The sequence below is a fragment of the Apteryx rowi genome, unplaced genomic scaffold (genome assembly GCF_003343035.1).
Source record: "Apteryx rowi isolate R43461 unplaced genomic scaffold, aptRow1 scaffold_55, whole genome shotgun sequence".
Classification (NCBI taxonomy): domain Eukaryota; kingdom Metazoa; phylum Chordata; class Aves; order Apterygiformes; family Apterygidae; genus Apteryx; species Apteryx rowi.
The window spans coordinates 3,086,677-3,112,558 of record NW_020450816.1 but is presented as its reverse complement, the minus strand read 5'-3'; the positions used below and the strand labels follow the sequence as shown (position 1 = coordinate 3,112,558).

General features: G+C 40.6%; 1 protein-coding gene across 1 annotated transcript in view; it reads right to left on the bottom strand.

The window, feature by feature from the left end:
- Positions 1–25,882, bottom strand: part of FAT4 (FAT atypical cadherin 4) — a 162,392-nt gene that overhangs the window by 124,274 nt on the left and 12,236 nt on the right. The window contains exon 3 of the mRNA XM_026081432.1: positions 20,667–25,882. Coding sequence (XP_025937217.1) covers positions 20,667–25,882 — 5,216 coding nt within the window. The remainder of the gene's footprint in view (positions 1–20,666) is intronic.

The window sequence follows — 25,882 nt, the reverse complement described above, 5'->3', positions numbered from 1 at the left end:
GAACCCGGTTACTGACTTTTTTTTGCTCTTTGTTTTCTCTGTCTTTTATACCGGATCATAAGCTTTTTGGTGTAGGAACCACTTCTGTTATAAATACAATATCTAGTAATAGCACAGTATCTAGTATTAAGGATTTAATTGATTTACAAGTTATGAACATGCATCAGCACCAAACAGGTACTTTTCACTACTGAGTAAGGAGATCTAAGAGGTAGCAACAATTCAGCCTTTTTTTATTCAAAAACCCTTATAATGCTTCAAAAGTAGCATGGCGCAGGCGAAGCTCAACTCTTAGACTTACATGAAATAGCTTATTATTTTCTTTTTCTCACCCAAAATGCATGTTCTTACGCTGCTGGGAATGCACAAACTCTGGTGAAAAGAGCAGTCTAATAAAAAATGTTGGCACTCAATAAATAGATCGAAGTCCAGACAATTCCATGCACTCTGTCTTGCATTATTCTAATACTTGCCCAACCCGTAATTGTGTGATTGGATCCTATGTTTGCCCAAGACTCACAATCTTCATTGCCTTGCAGGCAAAATTTGCTAGACGGACTAACTGTTAATAGGATATTACACCATATTATATAGGTAATAGGTATGGTTTTACTATGTTAACTAAAATCATCATTGAAGTGTTTCACTGTGGATAATCACCTTATAGTTTAATAATTAACTAAATCTTAAATATCAAATAAGTAGCTATCCTATCATATAACTTCCCCAGAATTAATTATATGTATTGTAGATGCATCAATCAGTAATTAAACAAGTATCAAGTAACTACTACGTAGTGAGTAGCTCCAAGCTCCTTAATTTCTGAAATGTCAGTAGACAAAGATGAGTGTTTTCTGACTGACTCATGCAAGTAAGCTCACTGGAGATGAAAGCTTTTTAACACTATTTTATTAATCACTACTTTCGTAGAGTTTACTCACTGAATAATCTTAATTTGAAGCATTCACTAATTAGTCTGGACAAGGACAGTGCTGCATTCATTCTTACCCTTTACTCAGCAAGAATCATTTTGATCTAAGAAAGTTCAGTTTTAAAAAACAAACAAAACCAGAAACKATTTCTTTTGAAAGAGTAGCTTGTTCATCCTGTAAGTTTTCTGAGTAGAATAATTTGCTCCCAAAACTGTTTAATATTGCAAGTGCTAATTTATATTAGGTCTTAAGTAAGACCTCAATTAAGGGATTAAATTAGGTAAGAGAATGAAACAAAATAAAAATAGAACATTATTGTAGGAAAAGAAACGTACTTGATACTGCAGCTTGACTATGGCAGGCATCTGTCCTAATAGCTGCTCCAGCAAAGAACACTGCATTAGCTTTTCAAGGGCACTCAACATTTGATCCAATAATCATGGTAACCAGGCTCTTTGGGCTCAGTTTAGGAAGCATGTTTTTTCACAATACAGAACTGYAACTGGTTCTTTGATATGCTTTGAGAGCCTCTGCAGTTTCTAACCTTTGTTTTCATATGACTTACAGTATAGAAATAAACCATTATTTGCCCCATGGTAAAATTAGGCAGAACATTCCTCAACAAAAAATTATTTCCCTGTTTGTGGCTCAAGTCAGATGTGATACACAAAATGAAAGAGGGGAGAYAGCTGCCTAAGAATAGAAGTCCAGTAAGTAAACATAAAAGAAAAGAAATGCTGAACTGCTTTAAATAAAAATCTTTGGTTAATTACTTGTCCTAACAGTAGCCAAACACACTCAACTTTTTTTTTTTCCCCCTCATTTCCCCTATGTGTCTGTATGGGTTTTTTTCTTCTTGTTATGTTAGCAGGACTACATACAGTTGCAACCTGGTTACTTCAGAACTTGAAAAGAAAAGTTATGAATGTACCATATAATGGGATAACAGCTAATGCACATAATCCGCAAGTAACAAAATAGGTAGAGTAAAGGAGATCTTTCTTGTTCTGCCTGTAAGAAACCCCAGGGATGCACTGCACTGCTTGCTTACCAAAGAGATGCCAGTGAAGTCTTTCTTAGAAAAGGTCTTTGGTTCTTAAAAAATTGCACTACTTCAGCAGTAAACTCACAATGAAAAGAGAACGCTCATTTGCATCAGCTTTAAACATCTGTGTTCTAGTGCTACAAAGCCTATGTCTGATAAAGTACTCTTTCTTCTTAGCAATAATTGTAATGAAAATGCAAAAATCTGGCAAGATATTTGCTTCTGAAATACTTCTCTATTACCATGGAGAATTTGGAATATCCACCACTGCACTGGAACAAAATGAAGATAAAGGAGCTTGAATGCTACTATTATCGTTAAGATTTCTTTCGTCTTTTTTTTAAGGGCTCGATGGATCTAAAAGGGGTAAGAATTAATCACAGAAAYAAATCAAATACTGCTGCCCACAAAAGAGCAGGATGAAGTGTTAAATAAAAACAATAAATACAAATGACTACATACTAACAAAACACCCTACATTTGGAAATTAACACAGAAGTAAAGTATCCATGGGTATAGAGAAACTAGAGTACAACAGAAAAAAAACACAGCACCTTTCCTTGGAAATAAAGGCTTATCATTTTACTATTTTCCAGTGTTCCTCTTAAGGCAAATCCTGAATTTTTACACTGGAGATGATCTTAGAACGAGTTTACTCTGAGCAAGTGCTCTAGTAAGGAGTTCACCAAACTGAGCAAGTGATCTAGGCAATAGAGGAGGGCCCTGGGGAAGCCTCCTTCACCCTCCAGTACCACTGCACGCGGATACAGCGAGTCTGACGTTCGTGGCCTGAGCAAAGAGGGTAGCAAAGAAAAAAAAAAGAAAAAAAATATATATATATATATATATTTTTTTTTTTTCAAATGGGCACTCCCAATACCCAGGAACTCTCTGTGCACGGGGAAGATTGCTCTGCTATTTGCCAAGTGCCTCCTGTGATTTTCTGGTTGTCCTCGAGGACCACTGCAGCCCTGGATACAGAAGCTGCTGATTTCTTTGGGGAGCCCTGGGCTCTGGCTGCATTCGCTCATTCCATTCATTCCTCCAGCACATTATTCACCAAGGCCGGTCTGCGGCCACAGCGAGGCAGTGCTTGCACTAGTAAGTAATCCTTAGATAACGCTTTTGCTATTTCTTTGGCAGATCAGCTGCAAGCCACAGTTAAAGTCTGACGCCACAGTTAAAATCTGACTTCTACAGCATTTGCAACTTCAAAATAAGAGAAGTTAAATCCAGAAGTTAATCATGTTTCATCTTGTTTTTAAAAATTGATCTATTTGAAAAAGCTGAAAAAAGATAGCAAGCATCCAGAAAGAAAGGAAAAAATAAGGGCAGATAATTTTCTCTAGAGGAGTATAAAAAAAATCAAATGAAGGTGTAGAGAAAATTCTACAGAAAATGGTGTTATTTTCTGAAGCTCCAGCTATCTCAAAGATACACTTTACAGTGGGCCTTTCTATTCTGAGCAAGCTAAAACTTCACAGGGGCACCCCTTCCCATCCAGAATAGGCACGCAAGAACAAAACCAACCCCTCGGAGATGCCCTGACGTTCCACCCCATTTAAAGCTTTGAGACCAATACTCAGACTTAGATATAAAATTCTCAATAGTATACCAGGGAGGGGGGGGTGGGGGACTCGAGGGGGAGGATATCAATCTATCATTAGGTTGATAAAAATTTCTGGAAATTGCACTGGTTTAAGCCATTGCTACTCACTCTTCAGTGGTCCTGGTGTTTCATCCCCAGTCCCTCACTGCCCCGTGCCGTCAGCCAGCACAAGCAGTTGCATCACTGCACTGTAACATGGATTAGGAAAACAGACCCAGTTGAAAAATTGTTATTTTCCTGGCCTATTTTTCAGYGAGATCAGTTTCCCAAGTTACTTTACAGCGTGCTGATGCAACTGCTTATGCCGATGCTTAAATGAGCACCTCAAGGGCAGAAAGGAGCAGAAGGGCAGTAACCAGATAGGCCATTGCCAAATAAATAATTGCAGCCTACATCCTTAAATATTCTCTTTCAAAAATGATATGTAGGTTCTTCTGAAAAAGACCCCAAAATGCAGTGAAGGCCACTTTCAGAAAATAAAACCACCATCATGATAAAAGAAAATAAATAAAAAAACAGCCTAGAGCGGAACTTATGTTCCTCAAAAGAAATTAAATCCTCAAAAAGAAGAGGCAGCCTGATCATCATAACACTACACCAACATCCCACTGATGTTTTAGAAAGCCAGCAGAGCCAGACAAAACTTATCAGCCTCTAGCACGAACACCACTCCCCCCAAAAGTGTATGTTACGCTAGGACTTGAAGTTGCAAGTTTTTCTAACACTGTTCACATGCCATAAGAGAACTAATTTCAGCATCCATAAAGATAAAACTGAATTTCAAATGCTAAGATGTGTAAATTAGACACATATGCACAAATGAAATCGCCCTTGATTGAGTATAATAATTTAGAGGAAAAACTACTTTTAGGGGATTTGTAAGATGAGCACATTGATCTGGAAGCCACTAACAAGCTACTAACATGTAATCCCACAAAACCATATTTACAAAACAGTTTTACAAAGGGTATAACTTTAAAAATATATAAATTAAAATTAAATCACCACATTGATACCAGCCCACTGTAACTTTCACACCAATATATAAATAACATCTGTTAAAGGGATTCAAGACTACCACAATATTGCATAAACTGTTGTATTTTAAAGGTTGTGGTGAATCATATAACTACACCCTAACATTATCCTTCACATGGCTGGGATAAAACACAGCAATTTACAAAGTGCTATCAGCTAATACAAGGAAAATTCTTCCCCAGAAGAGCAGATTAAATGTCTAGACTATAAACCAGCAGTGTTGACAGAAATTAAGACCAGAGAGAGACAACTGATTTCACTGAACAAGAGCAAAACCAACTACAGTGCCCTACATGTTATGATATCCCTAAAAGTTTTGTATCTGTTATGCACCTTGGGCTGTTTGCATCAAATCCAATTCAATCTATTGTCTCTCTCAACAAATCTTACTTTCCCTTTCCCTGCTGAGCATACCTCTACTCTGCTCGTTCTGTTACATGAAGGAGGCATGCTTGCATAAATTGGAATACAGTTTGTACAATGTAAAAGCAAATTACTTCCTAAAACACAATAGAAGGTCAGCTGCCTTTCAACTATCCCTTATAAAACTAAAATCCCAATTTAGAGAGAGATAAGAGAAATATTTTGATATAATATCAAGAATATTTTGCAAAAGCATATGTACAAATTTTATACATCATTCTAGTTTGAAAATGTAATTATGTCTGAGTTGAACTTTGATCTAGGTAAATAAAAGAATGAATCAATAATTTGTAGATATCATTCAAGAGATGTTTAACTGGATGTTGCTGCATGCGAAAATCCTTTTTGGCCATCATCAACAACATGGGATTTCAAGTTGAACATGGCAGTCATCGCCAACTGCATTAGATAGGGTGACTTGCAGTTCCACTACATATAGTACAAATTTCTTATTTCCCCAGATGACACCAGTGAAAGGACTTGCATGTTCACAACATGCATGTCTTGAGTCTCATTGCTTTTCACTAAGCTTTTAGAAATGTCAAGCCAGAGCAAAGGCGTTTGGCTTAGAAGTGGCAATAACTTACCAAACTCCTGGTTTTCAATTCCAATGTTTGCAAAATACGTAAAAACAACTGTGGGTAAGTTGTTCAACATAGGTGTTACTTTTTCTACACCCCAGGGAGAATGACAGCTTTTTTCTCTCCAAAAACACCAAATGACTTGGAGCATACATTATTATATTCAGATCTTGACAGCTATCACATGGAAATTAATGTTTCTGGTTATATATAGTGTATTGTGAAATATTCAGCTGTGTTTCTATTGTGCACAAAACCAACTCTAAGTTCCTCATTTCTACGTTCTTTTATAAGCATTTTATATGCTCAGTGGGAGGGACAAAAAAGACTTAGTTAATGAGTAAGCTTTTTCCTTTTAGAAGAAAGCCATGCTGACTCTCCCAATTAATCAATGTCTGTGGGAGTCACAAAGGAAATCTAATGCAATGTTTCTCTGTTTCAGAATCCTCTGTTCTAAACACCAGACTTCTCATTTCTAATGAAGAGGTAAAAATGGCTAGGTATTTGTTACAATGTTAAAATGTCTTTTGCAGTGCTGGAAAACAGTATTTTTCAGCAGCATTTCTTTCCCATACAACTTTCTGAGATGAAAAAGGAAAAAACCCAACTATTAATAAACCATTCTTCTTTTGAGAAAATTACCATGTAAACTTGGATAAATATTTCCAATAGTTAAATGCATAGCCTACTTCATGCACTTCTATTTGCAATTGAACATGGAGGCCATAATAAACTAGAGCTGTTAACACCAGTGTGGTTTATAAAGTGCTACAAACAGTTGCTGGTTACTATTCCTGATGAAAACAGAAACCTACATCTACGATGGGATTCACTGCACAAACGTAGCCATTTCAAATGCAGCAGCCTCCTTTAAGGACGGTGCGTAGGTCCCCCTCTGTGCCAGACAGGCCCTCCGAGAGGGTGCTCTCCTGTGCCGCGACAGACGGGTGCCTCTCCCTGCCCGTTTCCCCCGAAGGAGGGTCACTGGGGGATCCGTCGTCCCTTGCCAAAGGGATACAGGAAGCCTGGACAACCGGCCTAGAGTCTTAAAAAGCTAAAGTTGCATGCTTTGATTCAGCCGTAAGCGCTAGGCACATCTGGAGCGCCAAACAATAGAGAAACACCCAAACCACAATGCTATGGTTCCCGTGCGAAGCAAACAGAGAGAAAACTTGCTTAGGACAAGTCTGCAAATGACTCCAAAGCTCACTATCACCTCAAATGAAAGGACCACGGTCCTGATGCCAATGAAAAGGAGAAAAATAACCTTTCGGATTTGCTTCAGTGAAGCTTTTCCCCACCTCACAGTGAACGTGTAAACATTCTTTCAAGAATTTCCCATTTTAGTAAGCAGTCCATTTTATTTTACTTGGAAAATCTTTTATTTTCCTGTAAATTGAGATGTGGCCTACAAAGAGTCTCAGTGTTATCAAAAGGTCAAATCCTGTTTGCCTTACACTAGTGGTCCTACTGGTCTTCAAGGAACTAGCCAGAGGAGTTAAAGGAACAGGATTTTATATTTAAGTCTTTATGCAGGCACACACACAAGTTTCTCAATGATTACATTTTTAAGTCTTTCCCCCATAAGAAAATCATTCTATTTTTCCTGTAAAATATTATTTTAAATAATGTTTTCATTAATATAGAAAAACCCCTAAGATTATGTAGGTAGGAATATCAACACAACCCTTCTTAGTGCAGCATTTTTTTTTATTCTTGTTCTTTGTTTTGCTTTTCTTTTAAGTGCAAGCAGCTAGTGGTGGCTGGAATGGATGTGATATTGGTAATAGATTTTTTTTTCTTTTCTTTAAAGAAAAACTGTTAACATGCTCCCACTGAACTACTTTAAATGGCCTTTCATTTCTTCTTCCAGCTTATGCAAACATTGAGTACCAAACCTCTGGCTTGTCAGATAAAAAAATAATTTTTGTCTTTTTAAAAACTATGTTATGACAAAAAGCACTCTAAATTAATACTAGATAAAGGTCCCCATTATATTTAAGTTATGTGTACAATGAGGACTGCATATGCTTACTAATGAATTTCTAGAGTATAAATGACTTCTTGACTGAGGTTTCTATAGAAATGTTCTCCATTAAGTTGTACTGTAGCCTCCATTAGTACTATAATTTATCACTAGTTCTTTTCATGGGAGTACTGTGCTAATACCATTGTCTTATTTTCCTTTTTACTGAGCTACATCCATGTAAAGTGCCTAATTATAGGCTGCAGAATGCTTTGGGGTTTTTTTTATTTCCTTGGCAAAGGCAAGTTTTTTCTTAGAGATGTTTAATGTTTACCCTGTGTCACTTTCAATATAGATTTTAATTTGCATAAGTAGAAGCTCTTTCTGATTTACTCTGGGCCTCATTTTCTGCTTGGTTACACCAATGTAAATGCAGAGTAATTCCATTAAAGAAAATACAGTTACAGCGATGGAAAAACAGTATGACTAAAAGAAAATCCAGTCCACTGTTTGTAATAATAATTTTTTTTTCCTTACAAATTCCAGATCTTATGAACATAAGTCCTTTACAGAGTCAGAGTTCTAATAGCAATACTGCCTTTTTCCATGAAAATGTATCCTTTCTACTTCACACAAATGGCTTTTTTTCAGAGGRAACATGGCTGGACTGCATTTATTTTCCAATTTGTATAGTAGTAGCCACAATTAACAGTCATAATAATATGTTATATTTATGGAGTAGAATGTTTGCACATGTGAGACCTCAAGGCATCAGAAAGCACATTCATTTGATATCAAGTCTTAGAACAAAACATTGTCTCCTTCATTTCTGGGTGGCTTTGCATGACCAAAAAAAAGATTATTTCAATGTCTGCTTTAAAAACACATATGGGACAATCAAGAAAGGAAGAAAAGAGCACTTAGAAGACAATAGACCAAAATAATACTGTTGTGGATAAAATTTGGTCTTATTTATCATATACCATTAGTAGTATGACTTTGCAACTGTATTTTGAATATATTAATTTCTATGAAAAACAGCAACATCAACTTAACAATTGCAAATTGAAGAGCTTATTCAATATGAAATTTATTTGCCCTACCATGAAGTCTGAAGTACCATTTTTCTTTCATGTTCACTAGTAAGAGTATCCTGTGGATTTCCAGCTGTCATGAGCAGGAAAACTTTAGCGCCATCATTTACAAAACAAGAATCTTAATGCCTTTAAAGAAATTGCCTGTGCTTTAATGGATGGAGAATAAAAGATGTTGTTTCTACTCCCTTCTCCTCAGTTCCGTGTTGATGGATGGCATAGCTTATGGATGTAACAGATCCAACATATCTGGACAACCACTTCTTTGGTGAAAATGACTTATTTCTGTAAGCAACTTCGAAGCCCAGACATGGCATTTTTACAGGTGGTGGCTGGTTGCTTTCTACAAGAAAAAAAACTACTAGAAATGCTATGAAGAACTGGACTTTGACTAGATAAAGCAGGGAAAGGAGATGCTCTTCCCTTACAAGCTCCCCTAGGCATCCCTGCTCAGCAGCAGCTTGGCTTGCTCCTCAGCCAAACAAGCTGCAGACAGTCCTACCCACCTCCTCCTCTGCAGGACAACATACTACTTACACAAGCGTGTAAGTGGATATACACACACACTTGTTGCATAAAGCAAGCAGTCAAGGTAATGATAAACCTGAGCAACAAGGAGACATACGGGGCCAGGTAACAGGAGAGCTCGCTCTTAGGTTGTCCATGAACCGGCCGGAGGTGGCCGCAGAGTCTGTGTACTTTCAAACCTCCTCAGCCAAAATCTTACAGGTTTCTTCCAGCATTACAGTCTAATTTTTGTATTAGCAGCCAGGAACCAAAGGTCAGACAACACGATTTGGTGGAACTGCAAAGTAAGTCCCTAAGGACATATTCTTTTGTTACAGAAACCTAAAAGAAGGGCTTTGCTCCACCATGTAGGGCTTCCTACTGAGCACAGACATGCAGTATTATTGAATACAACTTTTCTTAAACTGTAAAATGTATTAAAATAAACATATTCATATAGTCTTCTTCCTTCCCTCCTACCTCTCTCTTACACACAAACTCAAAACAGTACTGCACAGAAAAAAAAGAAAAAACCCACAATAACAGACACCTTTATCAGCCTCAGCCATCTGTGTTCCTTTAGTTTGATCCAAGTATTTTGGCAGGCCTATGTGCAGTTTTCTCCTACCCAATATCATCCTGCCCTGTAAAGAAAATGTTCACTCCCACTTCCTCCTCTCTCCATCAGCACATGGGTCAAGTAGTGTGCTAAATCTGTCAGCCACAGGACTTAAAATAATAAGGCATCATTGCTTATGTTTAATTAATTATGATCTCAACATGATCACTTAACCTTATAGTGAGTAACTGCAACCCCACTTGATAACACTGCACAGAGAAATAAACAAATGATAAAAAATGCAACTTTCAGTGCTGATCATAGGAATCACTTGGTGTAAGAACTTTATACTTCATAAAACAGACTCTCTGACAGTTAGAAACGCAAAAGTTAAGAGGGTTGTTAGAGAGAAACACAGTGGAAGGAGAACCTCTGTTTCACATAAGATCATCACAACCACAAATTAATTTTCAGGTGATCTGACAAAAACCTATGAGGGTTAAAAATCTAGGTTTTCCTTTATTTGTTCACTTAAATCAAAGGCACAAATTATTTTCCCAGAGATGACAGGGATAAAGACTCCATTGACTTAAGGGGAATAGAATGAGGCTAAACAAAACGTGCTCCAAAACATGAGGGGAAAAACAAAAACAAAAAAACAGTGATTTAAGTAAATATACACATAAACAAAAATGCAGGTCTCTAAGGATTAAGAGTGTAATAAACTACAGAGTTTGCCTTCTGCTCCCAGCCTTGTAATTGCAACATGTCTTCATATTTCAGACAGCATGACATTTTGATGGATTAAAAAGATTTGTTGTATTGAAAAGAATATAGAATGGGGAACGGGGAAAACACCAGGGAACCTGAAATGTAATATGATACAAAAGAAAAACCCTACGGAAAATACCAAGCTTTAAGTAGATATACTACAGACGTATAGCATAGCTCAGGCATCTTATTTATTCCTCTGAACTATTTCAGTAGAATTCTCTTAATTTATCAAAAATGATCCAGAAGGAGTTTACATGAAAAGTCCTCACTCCACAGAGTTTTCTCTCTGGTTCTCCAAGGAACGATTCATCTCCTGGTATACTGTGAAGAAAACATAATTACACATTTCCCCAAATACAGTGCCTGTGGCAAACCCACACCTTTAGCTTAAAATTTTAAGTAGTATTTTTGTTCCTCTCTCTCTATATATATATATGTACCTTGTGATGTGAACTTGATATTTTCTCTCTCCAGCTGCTACACATCAAATCTTTGTTTTGAGAGCCAATTGCTATTGCTGAGTTTAACTTAGCATTATCTACTTTTGGACGCTATTTAAATTAATTCCACACAAGAAAGATATAAATTAAAAAGAAAACCACAGATCTGGGTAGGTGAAACATCATATACACATTCTTCAAATTAATAGCTTTCCTGTGGGTTAGACTTCAAGAAATGTTGCAGCCACCAAAAATAAAACTAGTATACTATCTGGCCAGAAAACAAAACAAGAAAGAATAGATACAAACTATTTGCTTACAGTTGTAAGTTAAAATTTTACTCATTCATACTTTAATGAGGAAAAAAAAAATCTCGAAAAGTCTTCAAAAGCATTAAAATTGAACATATCTGCAAAGGAACCCTTCAGGAAAAACTTTAAGGGATTTTATAACTAAAACTAACACGCACAGTTCACTAAGTGAAAACTCTGCCTTTTTTTCATTTTTCRCTTCATGGAGGATATGTTAAATTCATGTTAGCAGCAATATCAAAGTAGAGCTTTGAATTAGCCCAGGATAGTTTTACATTTTATGTCTGGTAAGAAAAATGTCCACGTGATTTCAGATCCTGTTCCCAAGTGTACAACGCACGCATGCGGCTGCACTCCCCGGAGCACTCGTCCCACCCTGCCTCTCCTCAAGGCAAGGACAGAACAAAACTCCAAGTCATGAAAGGGCCTTTCATTCATTCATTCATTCTTGCAGCACAGCTCACAAATCCACTCTTCATCTCAATCAGCAAGAGTGATTATTATGGTCTATGCTAATAAGCTGCCCCATTAAAAAAAGAAAAGAAAAAAGTGTGTGCGTGCATGCGTGTGTGTGTGTATATATAAAAAATAAGATACTCCAAGTAGGGGCCTGGAAATGAGTCAAAATTAACTTGTAAGATGCTCAAACACTCCAGCTCATCAGTTTCATCAATGCCATTCATATATAATTAAATAAGTAGTAAATYGCACCATTACCCCTCAGAAGTTAAAATAATTTAATAATGGGAGGGGGTATGAATGTGCAATATATTAAGCTGAATAGAGGCTTCCCACACACATGGCAGCAGCAAAAAATACAGGAGCAGCGCGCTCCATGCAAACAGGGCACAGCAGGCTGGGCTCCACTGTACAGCTCTTGGTACAAAAGCCCTGGCTTCTAGGAGGAGGCGCACTTCACCTTTCACTGTGCTGGAGCAGAGGTCCAAAAGACGCCTACCAACATCAACCCCTCAAACAGTTTTATTCTTCTTCCTCCAATGCCTTATTTTTAAACGAAGAACATGTCTGAGTTCAGGTTCCTGGGGACATACTACAACATAACAGTCTTTGTGGGATGCTCCACACCAAGTACAACTTAACGTACTTCACTTTGCGATGAACCTTCATCAAGTACTTTATACCGCAGGTATTCGGCAAGAAACAGTTGTGTCCTCCTCTGCTTTTAGGAGATTCAGAAGAGTAACATAAAGAGGGAAAGCACACCATAACCTTGAGTCACACTGCCCCCTTTCCCTTGCCTTCACACACTTCTGCTGGTAATGGTAAATCAGGGCTTGACTGCTGTTGGAGAGCAGCCAACACACAGGTACATTGTGAGCACTGGAAACAGCACAGGTGGATGCTATAGAGAAAACTATAGTGTTGTTTGACAGTTTGGTTGTCTTCTGAGCACATTCAGCTGATTGCCTGAGAGCAGCAYTATTTTGACAAGCGCACGTACATGTGTGAGTATTTAGAGAAGCATAATTGGCCATTAGGTGAGGCTGAATAATGTCAATATCTGAAATCAAAACTTATTTTCATGTTAATGCTGATAATACTTCACATACCAGGCACATGGCCCATCTCAAAACTACTCCTATTTGTTTCACCTCACATAGATTTATAAGAGAAATCCTTTCTTCATGTTTCAGGTCTCTTAGAAGATGCTAAAGGCACTGTCCCCTGGAAGAGAGAAAATGAAAGAGAAGATCTCATGGAGCCGAGCCCCTCCGCAGCAACCTCAGGGAGCAGCATGCAAACATCTCCCAGCATGTGAGCAACCCATGGAGGTAGCCAACAGGCCTTGGGGATCAGCAAAAAGGCAAGCTTTATACATACACTTCTCTGCCAATGAGATAGCCCAAAGATGCTCTTTAACTTTCCCTCCACACCACAACTCGGGTCTGCTATGACTTAGCTTCCCTTGCCCGGCTGCCCCCAGAAACCCTCCATGAGGGGTTCCCACCTCAGGTCCATGGGGGAAGTTCATGTCTCTGCAGAAGATACTCTTTTCCAAAAGAAGCCCTCACAGCTCCACCCATCCACCTGAACCTTACATTCTGCTGAATGTTTTTACCAGATGCATGTTTTTACCAGATAACATCAGAATGCTTTTCTCTCTGTATAGCTGAATGTCTGGATGTCTGCGTTAAATATAGTATGTAAACCCTTACACACTAATCCAAGATGACTATGTCAATACGAGCAATAGCCTATTAACAGAGTGTGTGTGTGTGTGCGCACACACGTGCGTGCAAAGACTGCAGAATATTAAATACTAAGGCAAAAACATTATTTTTTGCATAGCTGTTGGCACATAAATTACCACTTCCATAAGAGGTTCTCTGAAATTCTTTTGCATTAACTAATGTGAATACATGTATTTTTACAGCATAATCATAGCTATCAGTTTCCATCTGTTCTACTACCCTATTGGTATGTTATTGCTCTGAGGAAGTAAACAAAAATAGATCTCTACGAAAACAAACCTGGGTGACAGTCGAGACTAAGGGGTCTAATTAAAAATAAGATTTATTAGAATAGAGAGGAACATCATGGTAAAACAAAGACACAGTTTCCCTAACATATCTGGTATTATTCTTGGCAAAGTGAAGTAAGGCTATAAATTTACTGAAGCAGGTCATATGATGTACCATACTGGCATCACATTTCTTTACTATAAGTATGTTCAGAAAACTCTTTGTTTTACTTCAATTTTATTTGCAATAAATTTCATTTTTAATTAGAACCCTAGAGTATTAGAGCTTGTCTACACACAGGTTTTGCACAGACATAATTATACTAGTTACAAACCCAACTGAGTTAACACTAATGCTGCTCCCTAGTCTAGACACAGTTAAAACAACCTAGACTAGTATAACTGTCATGCCAGGACATTGCTTTGATATAAACTAAACCAACACTTGGTTTTGGGGGAGGAAAAGAGAGAACAACCCTTTGAGGGTGTTTCAACAATACTGAACCTCTTAAAAGAGACCACGAAATTGTCTAGAGCCTCTTTCCTTCAGTCAAAAGGGTACGAACATCCTCTAAGAGGGTGCAGGACTTGCTGTCTGGAGGGTTAAGAAATGCCCAGGAAATAGCCAAAGACGATAAAGATTTAAGGAGCCAGCAACAACATAGTTTTATCACAGAAAAGCTAATGATGATACCTGTAGATAACAAGACCACAGGAACTCTGGTGACCAAGGTTTGAAGCAAGTTTTTCTCATTAATAAACAGCCAATTGCTTCATGTAAGACTAAAACATAGAAAGAAATCTGCACTCTAATAAATTGGGGGGTGGGGGGTGGGGTATCATTTTACCTGGAAAAAGACTTGCTTGTTAACATCAATAGAACCTAAGAATCATTTAGAGGTTTTTATGAAGAATTTAATACCTGGCAAAATTAAGCACATGAAAATTTTGCATTGGTTTTGAGACTTTATTCCTAATGTTTGCCTTAGAGACATATGAAAAGTAATATTTTCCATAATAAAGAATATTGTTTTAAAAAATCTAGTGACTTCACATAAAAATTGTGCATTTTTGCATGTAAGGTCATTTTATAAGGCTTCAAAGATAAAGAAATTAAAAATTCTAAATATTAAGAGAATTTAGCAAGACAGCCATTAAAGAAATGAAAGATAATGAAAACAGGGACAACCCTGAACTATCTGAAAAGTACAAATTGGTTTGGAACAGTTTTTGACACAGGTCACATTCACCTCCCACTTGTATTCAAAGAAAGCTCATAGATTCTTTTTTCGACCAGTGCAAGTGACAGCAATAAGTTAAATAATTACACATTTCTCAGAATCAATAACACCAGCATGAAGAAAAAAATTGGCTTTGGAACTTTGACAAGGAGGCAGATTTTCATTGTTTACTCAAATGTTTCGTAAGTAATTTCCTTTGTCAAGCCACAATTAATGTGCCATGTATCGCTAAAGAATAAAATGATTCAAAGTAGTGCAAACACAACGAGCACTGCATTGTTCGTGCTTGTACTGGTAAATACAAGACATGCCAGATAATACTTCCCAAAAGTGTTTCAGGTTCTCTTACTAAATTTAAAGCTCTGTGTTGTTACCCAGATTGGTTAGAAAAATAATACCTTAAAGGCTTTGCCCTACCAATCCACATCTTTCCACTTCTTGAGCAAAGTGACATTAGGCCTATGCCACATGTTGCCAGGCTTTGCCACACGTAACCCCTGTGGTACCTGGCACATGCAGCACGAGGGAACCACAGCACTCCCACGGCTCTAGAGCCAGACAAATTCTGGTATTCCTAGTAGGAATCATCTTCCCTTTCTTACTCTGGGTTTTTGGAGCTCTGCACTGGACACATGCAGTGGAGGAAGCTTTTTTTGGAATACCTCCATTTCACTCTTAGGTCCAGTAGAGACCCATGTGGTGCAGGACTTCAGATACCCAAAGCAAGCTGAGACAAAGGACCTAGGGTGTACTGAGCTGTGAAGCCATAAAATGGGATAACGAAAGGAATAGGCACAAACCCAGCAAAAACGTGTGCTGGGTAAACATCAGAGGCTGAGCACTGGAGCTAAGGACTGTATAAATCAGGAAAAGGCAGGGTGGGCATGCAGGCAGCCTAATCTATAAAGCTGCAACCCAGAGGAACTGGCTGGATCAGAAAAAGTTGAACAGGAAAGACAAAGAAAAGGCACTGGCCGAGACAGACGGGGCATGCAAGGTGAACATTTGATTGAAGTAAACTGATTTTATTTTAAAAACAGATGTATCCAGTCCCTTACCATTTTCCATCTACACCCTTAGCAGTCCTAAAGAGGCAAGGAATCCTTGTGCACAGATCTGCTCCTGGTAGCATCTAATACCACTACGTGTGCAATCTTTGATTTAAAATTTATACTATTTTATCCCTTCCTTGGAAGCTATGAACTTGGACTACTTACTTGAAACATTTGGAAGATGTTTAGCTGAAAAACTCCCAAACTGTTACCCTCTCGTTTCTCATAGATTATATACATGTTAGCACCATTGGTTCCCAGCAGACCTACTGCTCCTTTGAAGGAAGGTATCCACTTAACGGTTAAACATGCAAACTAGAGGTTCTGTCTAAATCTCTTTAATCCCTAGTAGATTAAAGACAACTGGGTATTGTCCTCATGTTCCTATTCATTACTGCCATCCCAGAAATAAGGGGTGACTATAGTGTTCCAAAGCACAGTATCATCTGAACTATCATACAACATGCATTTTTTGTTTTGGAAACCCAGACTGAATAAAAACATGTAGCTTTAGTATGATCCCAATAGCCATTAAATCTTTCTACATTAAATATAATCATGACGGTGAAATCCTCAACACCTGCTTGAAGGGGTTAAAATAGAATTTATGCTAGAGAAGCAAGAAAAGGGAGCTAAGCACTCAGTTTCTTTTTCAGCAGAAACATGAACAAAGACATGCAAAGTGGTAAACAGCACAGAAAGGCTCCCATTAGGATGCTTATGTTATTTTTACCACAGAAGAACAATGAAATACTTAATGACTAATAAAAGGGGGGGGGGAAAGAGAGCAAATAATCTGGTTTTAGTCAGCATAGATTATAGAGAGCAATAGGTTACAAGAATCAAAACAGAAACACAAAACCAAAACAAAACCCCACCCCTTTCAAAGTCTATAACACAACTATCCAAAAGTATATATCTGGCTGTGAAATACAATGGAATGAGCCTTTATGTTTTCATTGCAAGTCTCAGACTATTTGGTACTTTGAGCATAAAGCTTACCTCATGACTTTTTTTTTTTTTTTTTTTAACATTTCTTTACATATCATAAGCATGAAAACATACAAAAGCATGAAACAAATACTTTTAAAATGCTTTAAATAAGCAGTTCTTGCTCTTTTAAAACTACTTGGCACTGCTTTATGAAAATATACTGCAGGTCTTCCTTTTCAGGGCATAAGTCAACTGTTTTAGGTCAGAAGGGGATTCCCTCGCTGTCCTGTCATTGCATAGCTCATAACCTCAGACTCTGTCTTTAGAAAAAGCGAGCATACAACCCTGGTAGCTACATAATAAATGAATCTGTAGTCTGATCCTATATGGCAAACCCCAGGGATGGGCAAGACTGGGAGGAGACTTCCTTTTTCACCTGGAGCACTGGGTGTATCATTGCAATATGCTGACACTATTGAAAAGAAGTAGAGTTCAGTGACAGAGCCTAGGAAAAGCTCTCAATCATACCATTTCCCAAGGACAAAGATTCATGGACTAGACTTATTATAAGTGGTTTCACACAAGCATGCTCTTCTTTTATACTGTCTGCTGGCTAGACAATGCCTAGTAACTGTTTCCAAACTTGCAAATAGCCCTCTAACTCATACCTATAACCATTCCTAAAGCTTAATTTAGAAAAAAAGATTCAATAACCTTTCCTTGCTACTGCTTCTCTCTCACTGCTCTTGGCTGGCAAGTTTAGCAGTGAGTAGCTCCAACTACTCTCTAGTTCACTTATGTGCCAAAGTGCAACTAAGGTGATGTGGGGTGTCAGGGCAGAAAGTATAGCACGCAATAAGGAAGAATGGAGATGTTAAGCATATCTTATCAGTATTCTTTTCCCCCTTAACCAGATCTAAACCCAAAACCCAGCATATTCTTTATAAGAGAGAGGAGAAAGAAAATGGAAAACAGTTAATCTTTTTCTCATTAACAAAACTCATGACCACACAGTTCATCTACTCAGAAAACAGTGACAGCTTCAAATGCAGTGATACCTGACATACTAGCTTGTCCATGTACGCCTGCATGAACGCTTAATTATAACACTGTCTCTACAAAGTCGAGGTGAAGACGTTATGTACAAAAGAATACTTCAGTTTTGTGGCCTTAACTATTCCAGAGGTTCATGTACATTCATTGTCCCTAACGAGTGTTCTGGCAGTTCCACCACTCTAGTCATCACCTTACAAATTAGAACTAAAGGAAAACATTAAAGCTGCTGAATTACAGATTTGATGTACAAAGACTTTAGCAGGAGTGCTCTTTAGGGTGGGGTTTTAAAGGCAAAGAAGTAGTACTCATGTACTTGGGCACTGGCTGTTTCTCAAGAAAGGTGACTGGCAGTAAACTAAGGCTGAAAYGCATGCACTCAGTACTTCAAACCACTACTCAGCAAACAAAGTTATTGCTTAAAAACAACATGGGAAAAAGTTGCATAGCTTATTCAGCACCCACTGACGGTCAGCTGGCATACAGAACATTAGTATAGTAGTTCTTCAAAAGTGGGATTGCAAAAGCCTTTCGGGGGAAACTAAATCAGTTGAGAAAGACTGCATGTGATTATGGGCTTTTTTTTTTTTTTTTAACATTGAAAGCTGACTATCATTCATAATATATTTCTAAAGAAGCACAGTAAACTAATGTTTGTCTGGGAGGAAAAATGTGTTTTGGAAGTTATAAAGATGCAACCAATAGTAATATGAAATCCTAGCTCCTGACTATTGCTTTCAATAGTCTTTACAGAATAAAACATTTGCTTTTGATTTCGGGAGTGGTTTGTGTTCAACAATGTAAAATTGGTTTAAAATTTCAATGGTTGTTTTCTTCATTGCTCCAATGTTCTTACTGGATACTTTCACAATATGTAAAACTATCCCAACCATAGGGTCCCCTATCAGCCCTTCAGTCTCTTCACTCATGTGGGCAGACTAAAAGCTGTGGGATTGTCATCCAAATATCCACTGAGAAAGGCTTAATGCTCAAAACAACTGTTCATCGGGACAAAATATGATCTAATAGTTATTCAACTTTTATCAATTTTTGCTTTCGTCTTCTACAAGTTACTAGGAAGGGTGCAAAGACCTATACAACAGGAACCTTTTATGATGAAAGTAACCGGCATTACACAAACTAATAGCACTCACTTCTAAAACAGGCACTGTTCAGATACATTATGGTTCTTCCTCATATAATAATCAAATGAAAAACATTACACTATGTACACCATTAAAATAAGCTCCATCTTACACACTGAGAAATCTTTTCCGAGTTCAAGCACTGCTCAAATTCCCAACTTAAACGATCATTTTGTACAGTGTCAAGTATTACCAGTATAAGAAAGTGAGGCTACATGCTTTTACAGATCATACTTGAAACACAGTAAAACAAAAAGCTACAGATGCCAAGTAACAGAGTTGGAAATACCACATTCACTGAGACAAAACAGAAAGACCCCAAATGACCACAGTATCATTGGTGGCTCAGAATTGAAAGACTGAAGTGGAAATACATAGAGGGGTAAGGTCCGGGATGTGACAGGCTATGCAATATTGAGGTAAGGCACTTTGCTGGTGAGGGAAAGGGTTGGACCACTGCGCACTCCGGCATCCCCTGCTGGTTGACCTACTCAACAGTGCTGGCTCCAGACTGCCAGAGAGTGAAAGTTAAGTGACTCATAGTAAGATGTGGAAGGCAGCTCCAGATACAGTGCAAGTTAAACCAAACAAGACTCCCTTTCACAACAGCTTTTTCAGTCTTCATCTAGAAGGCGATATGAATGGTATATGCTTTTAGCTCCGTGACTCAATTAACAAAAAACCAAAAAGCAGCAGTTACAACATTTGCACCTCACAGCTGAGGTTTCAGACCCGTTTTCCACCCTTCCCTGCTCAAGCTAATTATGCAGAGATCACTTAAAGACCCTTCAGTCAACTGCAAAGCAAATGGCATTCTGATAAGGAAAGTTTCCTGCTGAAGTGTTAATACTTTTATAAGTCAGGCACATCTGAGAACAGAAACAAGACCATTTTCATGCTCATTTGTGAACATAAAGAAAGGAATAACAGTAGACCTGCGAAATACGAGGAGATCCATTTGAGGAACTTAACCAGGAACACCACAAGGGAGGGGAGAATAAGTATGCCCAGACCTGGGACACTAAACGAACTGTTCAGAGAGCAATCCCCTACTGGCCAATTCTCAGACACATTGACATGACAACTGTAATAAAAGAAGTCCAGTAATAGCTCACATAGGAATAGAAAGACTAAAACTAATTAATGATTGCTAAAACGAGAAAGCATGCAAAACTCAGAGAYGCCTGTGATTAAAGCTAAAGTATTTAGTACCCAAGATTTATTTTACCAGTGTCATGCCTGGAGTAGCAAAGTTTAAGCTACACCCAAACCTCTCCCAAACTTCTAGACAGGCAGCTTTGAGGAAAACAGTTGGAGGCACACTGACTGAAAGGTTATCTTGAACTAATGAACCAACAGACTTAATTTTCAGCTCACTTCTGCTGTGCACTAACATCTTTAAAATGGTCAGATAATACAGCAAATACATAAAATGGCTTAGTTAAAGAAATGTGTAAATAATCACTATGTAAAAATTTTACCTCTGCTCGCTGCGTGCGGGGCAAAGCAGATGATTTTTCAATGGCATAAACATCCACCAAGTAGAGATGCGCTCCTTGCTCCCTGTCCAAGATGGCAGCGGTCTGGATCACACCAGTATGACGCCCAATGGTAAAGAGGCGACCCAGACTTTTATCTTCACAGCGAACAGACACTATGTAATATTCCACTTGAGCCTCTGAACCCCGTGGACTAGCTGCTTCTATAGATATGACATTTGTCCCAATAGGTTCACCTTCTTTTAAGATGGTTATATATTTCGGCTGAGTGAAGACAGGCCCATCAGCCCCTTGCAGAATTATAGTCATCTCCGTGGTAGATTTTCTTCTTTCGGGGCCAAGATCCGTGGCAGAAACTATGAGATTGTAGATGAGCTGAGAAGGCACCAAAGCTGATGCTACTCTTAAATCTCCGCTGTAACGATCCACAATGAAGGTTTCGGTATCTCCATTGATTATTTCATATTCCACTTCCCCGTTGGCGCCCTCGTCAGGATCTGCAGCAATAATTGTAGTTAGGATTGAACCGATCACGACTGAAGGGTCAGCTGCAAGAGCATTTTGCGATATGAACACAGGAACATTGTCGTTTTGATCCGTCACCAAAATGGTCACATTCTTCAGAGCAAATCGTCTGGATTCCACAGGAACAGCCTGATCAGTGGCTTTGACTGTTAATTCAAAGAGATTAGCAAACTCGCGATCTATTTCAGCATTGGTAAATACTGTCCCTCTGACTTCGTCTATACGGAAATGATTACCTCTTGGCATCTGTTGAATGATTGCATAGGTTAACTGCCCATTAATATCTGCGTCTGGATCATGAGCAGTTACAGAAATGACAGAACTACCAACAGGAACGTTCTCAACAATAGATTTAAAAATGTCCCCTGGAGGAAAATTAGGAGGGTTGTCATTAAAATCCCTAACATGTATTACTACTGACATTGTAGATGACCGTGGTGGCCTTCCTTGGTCTTTTGCTGTTATATTTAGCTTATATAAAGATTGTGTCTCAAAGTCCAATTTTTTTGCAAGAAAAATACTGCCAGTGTTGGGACTGATGCTAAAGGTCCCATGATTGTTTGTCCCTGTAATACTATAGTGGAGGTCAGCATTGTCACCTGAATCAGAATCAGTGGCAGTGACAGAGGACACAAGTTCACCAACTCTCATATTTTCCAAGACATCCACTAATAAAGTTGATTTAGAGAAGGAAGGACTGTTGTCATTTTCATCCAATACATCAATGCTCAATGTGCAAGTTGAGCTTAGGGAAACTGTTCCAGAGTCTATCGCTTGGATGACAAGTGAATATGATGCAGTAGCTTCATGATCTAGTTTGCCTATTAATGTCACCTGGCCTGTGCTGCTATCTATTGTGAACTGGTTTTCTTCATTTCCCTTGACTACAGAATAGTGAATCAACCCATTATTCCCTTCATCAACATCTGAGGCAGAAACTCTCAGAACCTGTGTCAGATTTGCTGCTAATTCTGATATAGTAGCTTGGTACAAATCTTTTAAAAATTTGGGGGCGTTATCATTGATATCTTTCATGTAGATTTGTACAGTTGCCTGATCCTTTAGAGGCTTTGGCAACCCTTGATCTGTCGCTATTACCGTAAGACTAAATACGGCAGCTCCCCGCTGTCTCATAAGAGCTTCCCTGTCAAACTGATGAGTGCTTGTTATTTCGCCAGTTATTGTGTTCAGCTCAAAATCTGGTTGCATATGCTCAAATGAATACCTGACTTCACCATTTGGCCCGAAGTCTTTATCTACAGCATTTATTTTACCTACATACGATCCACCTCTCTGCTCCTCTTCAAAATAAAAGACATAGTTGGTGCTGTTAAACAGTGGCCTATTATCATTTACATCCTCCAGAATTACAGTAACATTCACAGTAGCATTGAGTGGTTCTACTGCTCTGTCAGAGGCAACAACCAGTAAAATATATCTTTCTTGAAGTTCACGGTCCAGTTCACTCTTTATATACAGCTGACCATCCGGGAATATGCCAAAGGCATCCCCAGTATTTCCTTCAATTATACTGTAAGCTATTTCTCCATTCACACCTGAATCTTTGTCAGAAGCCTGTACTTTAAAGAACCTGGAATTCACAGCCTCTGACTCCAAAATAGTAACTTCATAGGAAAGCTGATCAAACACAGGTGGATTATCATTTACATCATGAACAGAGACAGTCAGGATGAAGTTAGAGGACAACTGTGGAACCCCCATATCAGAGGCCAGAATCTCTACCTGGTAAGACCCAGCATTTATGTCAAGCGGTCCCGTTAAGCTTATGGCACCTGTTTTTTCACTGATTGAAAACAAGCCCTTTGGGTTTTGCTTAAGGCTGTAAAGGACCACTCCATTAACACCTTCATCAGGATCAAGAGCTTTGGCCTGGAAAATGGTGTGCCCAGCTTTCCAGTTTTCAACCACATTTACACTTTCCACCGCRTGAATAAAGTGAGGGGAGTTGTCATTTAAATCTTTGACAGTTATATTGACCACAGTGTCTCCAGTTATTGCCCCACCACTAGCCACCACTTTCAGCTGGTAAAATGCTTGCTCTTCCCTATCAATAATACTGGCTGTGGTGATCTGGCCTGTCACTCTGTTGATGGCAAACATGCCCCTTTGGTCACCTCTTGTGATAAGGTAACTGATGTTGGTGTTGAGGTCCATGGTGGAAGCAAAAACAGTACCTACATGGTAACCTATGGCAACATTTTCAAAGACAACAAAACTGTACATGCCCTGGCTGAAAACAGGTGGGTTGTCCTGAGTGTCCAGGACAGTGATGGTGACAATGGCTTGGTTCTGTGACTGGAGATGGCCACCATCTGTGGCCACTATCTGCAACTGGTAAGCAGTTTTCTCTTCTCTGTCAAGGGCTATTTTTGTTGTGATGATCCCTGTCTGGCCATGGACCTGAAACCTGGAGGTGTCTCCAGCAGAGATGCTGTACTTGACTGTCCCATTGGGTCCCAAGTCAGGGTCAGTGGCAGACACCGTGGTCACATAGGTTCCAGCTGGTTCATTCTCTTGGATGTGGGCAAAATATTGAACCGGGTAAAACACAGGGCTATTGTCATTCACATCGAGCAGACTCACATTAACCCGAGCTATTGAAGAAAGAGGAGGAGAACCTAAATCAGTGGCCAGGACCTGCAGGGAGAAGTGAGCCTGCTCCTCCCTGTCCAGCTGCGAGACAGTGCTGAGCTTGCCCGACACAGGATCCAAGCGAAAGACTCGGCGAGGGGCCACCGCAGAGGAGCCACTCGTTGCCACCGCTGGCTCAGCTTCCTGCAGGGAGAAGCGAACAGTCCCATTGTCCCCCAGATCCCCATCGGTAGCACTCAGGATCAGCAACTCAGTTCCCAAAGGGGAGTTTTCAGTCAGGGACACGCGGTAGCCATCAGGTTGACTGAAGCAAGGTTTGTTATCATTGACATCCAGGATGGTGACCACCAGCTGAGCATAGGAAAACTTGGGCTGCACTCCCTGGTCACGGGCGCTGATGTTGAGTACCACCTCAGAGGCAGTCTCTCGGTCCAGCCCGTGGGTGATGGACATACCCACAGCAGGCCCAGCTGTGCCACCATCAGGGCCAGCCGTCGTGACCAGCCCGCTGTGCTCGCTGATGCGGAACCAGCCAAGCTCGTTGCCTGAAACGATACTGTATTTGAGGTTGGCGTTGAGGCCGGAGTCACGGTCCGTGGCACTCAGGCCTCGCACGTAGCTGCCCAGTGGCACCTCCTCACTGATATTCACCCTGTACACCGACTGCCCAAAGACCGGGGGGTGGTCATTAATGTCATTCACAAAGATCACCAGGCTAGCCACTGATGAGCGGCTCACAGGAGCAGCCGCTGCCCCGTCAGGGGCAAGGGAAGAAGTGGGGGAACCAGGGGGTGGCGGTGGGGCCCCGTAGTTATCAGCAACCGCCACGGTAAGGTTGTAGGCCGGRATGCGCTCCCGGTCCAAGGCAGCTGCTACCTTTATGAGACTGAGGTTGGGTACCTTACTGCTGTGCACCTCAAAGTGCCGCTGCTCGTTTCCCGCCAGGATCGACACGGAGATGTTCCCGTTGGCCGCAGGGGAGTCGGCGTCGCTCACTGTTAGCAGGGCCACCACGGTGCCGGGGGCTGCGTTCTCATCCACGGAGGCGAAGCGGGAGGTGGCAGGGAAATAGCGGAACTTCACCCGGGGCTCGTTATCATTGACGTCGAGCAGACGGATGAGGGCCTCGGCCCGGCCACTCAGCGCGGGCACGCCGCGGTCCATGGCCTGCACCGTCAGCGAGTACTGCTGCCGCGCCTCGTAGTCCAAAGGCTCCCGGATGCGGATCACCCCGCTCTCGGGGTCCACCTCAAATGGGAGGCTCCCGGCCCCCTCCCCACCACCGCCATCACCTCCTTCCAGGCGATAGCGGATGTCGGCGTTGGTGCCTTCGTCAGCATCCGCCGCCGCCACCTGGAGAACGCTGGCCCCGACAGGCGCATCCTCAGGCACTCGGGCCTGGTAGAGGGTCTGGCTGAAGACGGGTGGGTTGTCATTGATGTCCTGGACAGTGACGTTGACCTGAAGGTACCCCCGTCGCCGAGGCTCTCCCTTGTCCTCCACTTGCACCAGGAGCTGGTAGGTGGGGGTGGCCTCCCTGTCCAGCCCACCCCGGGACACCAGGTGCAGGAAAGCTCCTTCGCCGCTGGGATTGAGGGTGATGTTAAGCCGGAAACGCCCCTCCTCATTGCCGGCCACGATGCGGTAGGAGCTGTGGTCCACACCGTTGGTGCCACTGTCAGCATCGGTGGCGGTGTCCAGGATAAGCTGGCGCCCGCTGCCCGTGTCCTCCTTGAACGTCACCACGATGGAGGGGTCAGGGAAGACGGGTGCGTTGTCGTTGAGGTCAAGCACCAGCACGCGCACCTCGCTGGGGTAGGTGGGCTGGCTGGAGAGCACCACGAGGTCCACCACGTCGCTGGCCAGGCTCTCACGGTCGATGGTGGTGCGGGTGTGCAGGGCGCCCGAGGTGGCGTTGATGGAGAAGAGGGCATGGTGCTCGCTGAGCCGGTAGGTGAAGCCGGGCCGGGTGGCCACGGTGCCCACCCAGGTGCCGGCCGGCTGCTCCTCCAGCACCTGGAAGACCTGCCGCGGCTCGGCCCCGGCGGCGGCGCCCAGCG